General features: G+C 37.9%; 1 protein-coding gene across 8 annotated transcripts in view; it reads left to right on the top strand.

Annotated features, from left to right (window-relative positions):
* Nucleotides 1-9072, top strand: part of RABGAP1L (RAB GTPase activating protein 1 like) — an 802606-nt gene that overhangs the window by 162043 nt on the left and 631491 nt on the right. For all 8 annotated transcript variants that reach the window (XM_040446724.1, XM_040446725.1, XM_040446723.1 and 5 more), the window contains one exon: nucleotides 5021-5162. In XM_040446724.1, coding sequence (XP_040302658.1) covers nucleotides 5021-5162 — 142 coding nt within the window. The remainder of the gene's footprint in view (nucleotides 1-5020; nucleotides 5163-9072) is intronic.

The following is a 9072-nucleotide window of genomic DNA, read 5'->3' as shown; positions in this document are numbered from 1 at the left end:
TCTCTTTTTTTTACTGGGTCTCTGTCTGGTTTAGGAATCAAAGTAATGCTAGCTTCATAGAATGAGTCAGGAAGTTTTCCTTCCCTTTCTATTTTTTGGAACAGCTTGAGAAGGATAGGTATTATCTCTGCTTTGAATGTCTGGTAGGATTCCCCTGGGAAGCCATCTGGTCCTGGACTCTTATTTGTTGGCAGATTTTTGATAACTGATTCAATTTCTTTGCTGGTTATGGGTCTGTTCAAGCTTTCTATTTCCTCCTGTTTGAGTTTTGGAAGTGTGTGGGTGTTCAGGAATTTGTCCATTTCTTCCAGGTTGTTCAGTTTGTTGGCATATAATTTTTCATAGTATTCCCTGATAATTGCTTGTATCTCTGAGGGATTGGTTGTAATAATTCCATTTTCATTCATGATTTTATCTATTTGGGTCATCTCCCTTTTCTTTTTGAGAAGCCTGGCTAGAGGTTTATCAATTTTGTTCATTTTTTCAAAAAACTAACTCTTGGTTTCGTTGATCTGCTCTACAGTTTTTTAGATTCTATATTGTTTATTTGTGCTCTTATCTTTATTATTTCTCTTCTTCTGCTGGGTTTAGGCTGCCTTTGCTGTTCTGCTTGTATTTACTTTAGGTGTGCTGTTAGATTTTGTATTTGGGATTTTTTTGTTTCTTGAGATGGGCGTGGGTTGCAATGTATTTTCCTCTCAGAACTGCCTTCACTGCGTCCCAAAGCGTTTGGATTGTTGTATTTTCATTTTCATTTGTTTCCATATATTTTTTAATTTCTTCTCTGCCTGGTTGATCCATTCATTCTTTAGTAGGGTGTTCTTTCACCTCCATGCTTTTGGAGGTGTTCCAGACTTTTTCCTGTGATTGATTTCAAGCTTCATAGCATTGTGGTCTGAAAGTGTGCATGGTATGATCTCAATTCTTGTATACTTATGAAGGGCTGTTTTGTGACCCAGTATGTGATCTATCTTGGAGAAAGTTCCATGTGCACTCGAGAAGAAAGTATATTCTGTTGCTTTGGGATGCAGAGTTCTAAATATATCTGTCAAATCCATCTGATCCAATGTATCATTCAGGGCCCTTGTTTCTTTATTGATCCTGTGTCTAGATGATCTATCCATTGTTGTAAGTGGAGTGTTAAAGTCCCCTGCAATTACCACATTCTTATCATTATCAATAAGGTTGCTTGTGTTTGTGATTAATTGTTTTATATATTTGGGGGCTTCCGTATTCGGTGCATAGACATTTATAATTGTTAGCTCTTCCCAATGGATAGACCCTGTAATTGTTATATAATGCGCTTCTTTATCTCTTGTTACAGCCTTTAATTTAAAGTCTAGTTTGTCTGATATAAGTATGGCTACTTCAGCTTTCTTTTGACTTCCAGTAGCATGCTAGATTGTTCTCCATCCCCTCACTTTCAATCTGAAGGTGTCCTCAGGTCTAAAATGAGTCTCTTGTAGACCGCAAATAGATGGGTTTTTTTTTTTTTATCCATTCTGATACCCTATGTCTTTTGGTTGGCACATTTAGTCCATATACATTCAGTGTTATTATAGAAAGATACGGGTTTAAAGTCATTGTGATGTCTGTAGGTTTCATGCTTGTAGTGATGTCTTTGGTACTTTGTCTCTTAGGATCCCTCTTAGGATCTCTTGTAGGGCTGGTTTAGTGGTGATTAAATCCTTCAGTTTTTGTTTTTTTTTGGAAGACCTTTATCTCTCCTTCTGTTCTAAATGACAGACTTGCTGGATAAAGGATTCTCGGCTGCATGTTCTTTCTGTTCATCACATGGAAGATCTCCTGCCATTCCTTTCTGGTCTGCCAAGTTTCAGTAGATAGATCCATCACTTGTCTTATCGGTCTCCCTTTATATATTAGACTACGTTTATCCCTAGCTGCTTTCAGTATTTTCTCTTTATCCTTGTATTTTGCCAGTTTCACTATGAAATGTCGTGCAGAAGATCAATTCAAGCTACGTCTGAAGGGAGTTCTCTTTGCCTCTTGGATTTCAATGCCTTTTTCCTTTCCCAGATCAGGAAAGTTCTCAGCTATGATCTCTTCAAGTACACCTTTAGCACCTCTCTCTTCCTCCTCTGGAATCTCAATTATGCGTACATTATTGTGTTTTATCGCATCACTTAGTTCTCTGATTCTCCCCTCATACTCCTGGATTTTTTTATGTCTCTTTTTCTCAGCTTCCTTTTTTTCCATAATTTTATCTTCTAATTCACCTCTTCTCTCCTCTGCCTCTTGAATCCGGACTGTGGTTGCTTCCATTTTATTTTGCAGCTCATTTATAGCATTTTTTTAGCTCCTCCTGTTTCTTAGTCCCTTGATCTCTGTAGCAATAGATTCTCTGCTGTCCTGTATAGTTTTTTGAAGCCTAGTGATTAATTTTATGACTATTATTTTAAACTCATTTTCTGTTATATTGTTTAAATCGTTTTTGACCCAGAATATATTGTTTAATCGTTCGTTAGCTCTTGCTGCTTTCTGGAGTTTCTTTTGAGGAAAATTCTTCCATTTTGTCATTTTGGATAGTCCCTGGAGTGGTGCGGAACTGCAAGGCTCTTCCTCTGTGCTGTCTGGAGTAACTTGTGTTGGTGGTCGGGGCCACGGTTAGACCTGATGTCTGCCCACAGCCCACCGCTGGGGCCACAGTCAGACTGGTGTGTATCTTATCTTCCCCTCTCCTAGGGGCAGGACTCACTGTGGAGTGGCGTGGCCCCTGTCTGGGCTGCTTGCACACTGCCAGGCTTGTGGTGCTGCTTCTATGGGATCTGGCGTATTAGCCTGGGTGGATCTGCAAGGTGCACAGGGGCGGGAGGGGCAGGCTCAGCTCGCTTTGCCAGTGGTTCACTTCGGGAGGGGTCCTGAGGCACCGGGAGGGAGGTAGACCTGTCAGAGGGATGGATCCACAGAAGCACAGCGTTGGGTGTTTGTGGTGCAAGCAAGATCCCTGACGGGAACTGGTTCCCTTTCGGATTTTGGCTGGGGGATGGGTGAGGGAGATGGCGCTTTCCAGCGCCTTTGTTCCCTGCCAAGCTGACCTCTGTCCTCCGGGGCTCAACAACTCTCCCTTCCATTGTCCTCTAGGCCTCCTGCTCTCCAAGCAGAGCTGTTGACTTATAACATTCCAGATGTGAAGTCCTACTGGCTGTGAGAACTCACACAGTCCAGCCCCTCTGCTTTTGCAAGGCAGACTCAGGGGCTCTGACTTGCTGGGTGGGCTGGCTGCCCCTCCACTGCCCCGGCTCCCTCCCACCAGTCCATATAGCGCACACCGCCTCTCCACCCTTCCTACCCTCTTCCGTGGGCCTCTTGTCTATGCTTGGCTCCCGAGAGTCCGTTCTGCTAGTCTTCTGGCAGCTTTCTGGGTTATTTAGATAGATGTGGGTGGAATCTAAGTGATCAGCAGGACACAGTGAGCCCAGCATCCTCCTAGGCCGCCATCATCTTCCTAACTTCGATTAATTTCTCTTTATAGTAAGTCAGGTAGTGTTAGTCCCCAGATTTTGTTCTTCAGTATTGTATCGATTATTCTGGCTCTTTTGCCTCTTTCTGTAAACTTTAGAATTAGTTTTAGACGTCCACAGGGCATCTTTCTGGGATCTGGATTGGGATTGCATTGAATCTGTAGATCAAGTTGGGAGGAACTGACAGCAACATTGAGTCTTCCTATACACAAACATGGACTATCTCTCCGTTTCTTTAGTTCTTCTTTGATATCTTACATCACAGTTTCCTAGCTTTTCCTCATATACATCTTGTATATAAATGTATATATATATATATATGTGTATATATACATATGTATATAAATGTGTATATATACATATATATAAATGTGTATATATATAAATACATAAATATATATAAATGTATATATGAAAATGTATATATTTAAATGTGTATAAATGTAAATTCTGCCTTTGTTATATGTAGTGGTCTGTAAATGTTAGATCCTGTTGTTGATGTTCAATTCTATAACCTTGATGTATTTTTGTCTACTTTTTTTTATTGTGAGAGGAATGTGAAGTCTCTAGTTGTAAATGTGGGTTTGTCCATCTCCTTTCATTTCCATCAATTCTTTTTTTTTTTTAAGATTTTATTTATTCAAGTAATCTCCACAAATAGTGTGGGGCTCGAATTTATAATTCCAATATCAAGAGTTGCACACTCTTCCAACTGAGAGTTGGAGTGCCCCCATCCCATCTTTATATATTTGAGACCCAGTTGTTAGGTGAATTTACTTATAAGATGCTTTGGTGTTCTTGTTAAATTGATTCTTTTAACATTGGTCAATCACCTTCTTTATTCCTAGTGACTTTTTTCTTGTGTGGTAGTCTATCTTATATTGATATGGTCTCTTCTGTTTTCTTCTTAGTGTTTTCATGGTATATCTTCTTCCCCCATTTTAACTTACCTACATTACATTTAAAGTTTTTCTTTTTTTTTTTTTTAGATAGAATGCAATTGTGTCAATTGTCAATCTGACAGTCTTTGTCTTTTAATTGGTATGTTTAGGCCATTTATGTTTAATATAGTTATAGATATATTTGGATTTAGGTCTACAATTTTATTATTTTCTGTTTTTCATTTCTTTCTCTTTTCACCATTTATAAGGTAAAAACTATCTACTTCCCTGAATTACTTGATGGATGTAACTGATACCCCTTTATCTCAGTGTGAGCCAGTCAGTCCTAGAAATCCAGCATTACTTACCTATCTGCCCTAGAGTCTGTGGTATTTTAGGATTTCTTTTGTTAAATAGAAAATTTCTCTCAATATGGTTATTAGGTTTCATTGGTTAAAATAATACTGGAAGAATAATGCATTTAGAATATCATGCGGAGAACAACACACTTGAAAAATTTGTACTTCAGTCTTGGTGTAGATCAAACATGACATGCTCTTCCTAATTTCAGGTCTTTTTGATGAACCATTGAATTACTATCTTTCAGTCTTTCCTTCAAATTTCTAATATTGAAACACATGTTTATATCTTTCTCAGTATGAGGGAAAAGGCCATACCAATGCTGGAGATGCAATATATGAGGTAGTAAGTCTGCAGCGACAGTCTGAGAAGGAGGAACCGGTCACTCCCACTAGTGGAGGGGGTCCCATGTCACCACAGGAGGATGAAGCAGAAGAGGGTAAGAAGTGAAACTTATTCAGTTGTCTTTCTATATATAGCTGCTTTATTTATAACCCTCACAGGTGTGTGTTTGTGTGTGTGTGTGTCAGAGAGAGAGAGAGAGAGAGAGAGAAGGGGGGATGGAGAGAAAGAATGCTGATTTTTCCTAGTTTTTGCTACTCTTAGGCTAGATTCTGCTAGATGCAGAAGAGATTTTGATTCTTCAGTTTCTCGGTTGCATAGTCCCTGGCTCCACTTACGTAACTATTTAAATTGACAGCCTCACTTTGCTATTTTGCTTCCTATTTCCTTTCAAATATTTAAAACATTTTTTTTATAATGTTTATTTATTTTTGAGAGATACAGAGACAGAATGCGAGTGGGTTAGGGGCAGAGAGAGGGGGAGACACAGAATCGGAAGCAGGCTCTAGGCTCTGAGTTGTCAGCACAGAGCCCGACGTGGGGCTTGAACTCACGAGCTGTGAGATCATGATCTGAGCCAAAGTCGGACGCTCAACTGACTGAACCACCCAGGCACCCCTCATTTCAAATATTTTTAAAGTGTTTAATGAGAAGTTTCAACTTCTCTCAAGTGTTTTTAGAATTTTAGTGATATGTCATGTCCTATACTCATTTGATATTATTTAATTCTGACTTGTTTTTTGTTGTTGCCTTATCATTTTACCACTCACTTATTTGAAATAGCATGATATCTGCTCTGTTTACTACATGGATGCTGCTGAGAGATGCTGACCAACCCCATAAGAGTCACACTTCATTTGTCTCTGTGCTCAGTCCTCTTTTTATAGAAATTAGAACTAAATGGCAGATCTTTACTTTAAACCCTTAAATTATCTGCTTACAAGCCACCTGGGTGGCTTAGTGAGTTAAGCATCCGACCCTTGATTTCTGCTCAGGTCATGATCTCATGGTTCGAAAGATCGAGCCCTGTGTTGGGCTCTGTGTTGACAGCACAGAGCCTGCTTGAGATTCTCTCTCTATCACTCTCTGCTCCTCCCCTGCTTGTGTGTACGCGAGTGTGTGTACACACTCTATATCTCTCTCTGTCAAAATACATAAATGGACATTTAAAAAATTATCTGCTTACAGGGTAGGATTTGTTAAAAATAATTTCTGAATTGATACCACCTTTGCAAAAAGCATCTTAGAATTTCTTAGTCTTTCTATGAAACTACTACTTGCCATACAAATACTATTTATTTTTGGTTAATATGTATTGAGTGTTTATTACATGTAAACATTATTCTAAGTGTTTAATAAAACTTTATGAAGGTATAATTTGCATGCAATAGAATGTACCCAGTTTATTTATTTTTTTTAAATATTTTATTTTTAATCTCTACACCCAACGTGGGACTTGAATTTGCAACCCCAAGATCAAGTCACTTGCCCTACTGACCAAGCTAGCCAGGTGCCCCCAATATACCCTTTTTAGTTGTATAGTTCATTGAATTTTGGCAGATGGGTACATCTGTATAACCATCACCAGAACCATAATATAAAATATTTCTATTACCCCCAGATTTCCTTCACACTCCTTCACAAGTCATCCTTTCTCCTCACCTGTGGTTTCTGGCAACCACCAATCTGTTTTCTGTCCTCCTGTTTTGCCTTTTCTACATCTTCATGTAAAAGGAATCTTAATGTAGTCTATGGTATTTAGCCTCTTTCACATAGAAAATCTTTTGAGATTTATCTGTTGTATCAGTAGTTGGTTCCTTTTTGTTGCTGACTGTAAACATATGCCACAATTTCTTTATCACATCACCAGTTAATGAGCCTTTGGGTTGTTTGTAGCTATTGGCTGTTAGGAATAAAGTTGCTCTGGATGTTTGAGTACAAGTCTTTGCTGAGTATATGCTTTCATTTTTCTTGGGTGAATAGCTAGGAGTAGACTTTTGGTAGGAGAAGTCTTATGGTAAGGGTGTATTTAACTTTATAAGAAACCACTAGGCTGTTTTTCAAAGTAGCTGTATCATCCATCCTTAGCAGCATGTGAGTTAGTTGTTCCATATCCTTATCTACATTTGGCATTGTCAATATTTAAAATTTTAGCTGTTCTAGTGGGAGTATAGTGGTATCTTGTGATATTAATTTGAATTTTCCCAACTGACTCATCATGTTGTTCATTTTTTCATATGATATTTGCCATTTGTATATCTTCTAGGTCCAACAGTCTGTTCAGATCTGGTGCCCATTTTTAAATTGGGTTGTTTGTTTTCTGATTGATTTTTAAGATTTCATTTCTCTATCTCTGTTTATATAGATAAAAGTCCTTCATTAGATAGGTTTTACAAATATTTTGTCCCATTCTGTAGTTTGCCTTTTCATTTTGTGAATAGTGTCTTTTGGAGAGCAAGAGTTTGTTTTATGAAGCCTAACTTGTCAGTTTTTTTCCTTAATGATTTGTCTGTGATCCATTTAAATTTTTATGCCGGAGGTAGTTTAGAGTTCTTTTTTTTGGGGGGGGGGTTAAAAAACAAAACCACTTATTATATCTTATGGTTTCTGAAGGTCAGGAATTAGGGAGTGGCTTCTGTGGGCAGTTCTGGCTAAGAGTTTCTTATGAAGAGTTAAGTGTTGTCTGGGGCTGTAATCGTCTGAAGACTTAACAGGGTGGGGCAGAAAGGGGCTAATTCATACAATTACCAAAATGATGCTGGTGGTTGGCAAGCAACTTTGCTTCCTCTCCACGTAGGCCTCCCCACAAGGGCTACTTGGGTGTCCTTTTGGGATAATGGCTCCCCAGAGAGCAGTCCAGGAGACCAAAGTGGAAACTGCAGTGCCTTTTATATCCTAGCATTGAAGTCATGCAACATCACTTTCACAGTATTCTCTTGATCACAGAGTTCAGCCCTTACTTCCATTGTGTGACTCCACTATATTCTAGACAAGACTCCCAGGAACATTGTTATGGTCATCTCCTTCCCAGCCAACACAAAGAGGTAAAGACCAGAGATCATTTGCAGGAGAATTTTGGGCCAGACATAGAAACACATTCTTTTCTGGTAAACAAAAACCACAGGACTGTTTGGGAATGTAATTGAGTTATGTTGCTCAAGAAGGAGAACAGTTGTGACAAGCATCTACCAGAAAGTAATTTGAACTTAAGATTTTAGGTAATGTCTTATAAAAATGCCATTCCCTTTAGAAATAAAAAATATATGGAACTAGAATTGGGAGAGAACAAAAATAATAGAATGACAGTTGCTACTCCATAGGAATACATTATATAATTTAAATAAAAATCCCTTCTATCCACTAATTTAAAAGAAGGACAACTAACATGGATTAAGTATCTGCTTTGTAGCACATAATGCATTAGATATTTAATAGATCTGGTTTCATATTTTCTCATATTAGACTTAGAAATAGAGTAAGTATCATCTTTATATAGCATATGAGGAAATTGACTAAAAAAATTGAGGTAAATAATTTGGGGTCAAAGAAGTAACAATAATATACAGAATCCAAACTTATGGTAGTGTCACTCTAAAGTCAATGAATTTTCATGACATACAAAATTAAGGTATTCTTCTTTAAACCACTGAATTGATATAACTCTCATTTGCTTAAAAGGTAGTATTTCTCATATTACAGACAAGATATTTTAGCTCTTACGTATTTTAGATCATATTCTACATCTGTCTAATGTCATACACCTTGGCTAGAAGAACATAATGCAACATAATATGAAAATATAATGTGAGACTCTATCTTCCAAATAGCATCGTTTTATGTGAAAGCATTTTTGAAGAGTGCTTTCAGCATACAGATAGTGCATTAAAAAAGAACTTTAGATATAGAATATTTCAGTTATGTCAGCCAGAAGCCAAACATACCTCTTTAAAGGATGGGCTGTAGAAAAACTGATCGGAAGCCAAAATATTCTCTTCAACAGAAATCTT

The sequence above is a fragment of the Herpailurus yagouaroundi genome, unplaced genomic scaffold (genome assembly GCF_014898765.1).
Source record: "Herpailurus yagouaroundi ecotype Mexico unplaced genomic scaffold, PumYag 195, whole genome shotgun sequence".
Lineage (NCBI taxonomy): Eukaryota > Metazoa > Chordata > Mammalia > Carnivora > Felidae > Herpailurus > Herpailurus yagouaroundi.
The sequence above is the reverse complement of the archived record's forward strand: the minus strand, read 5'-3'. Positions and strand labels throughout refer to the sequence as shown.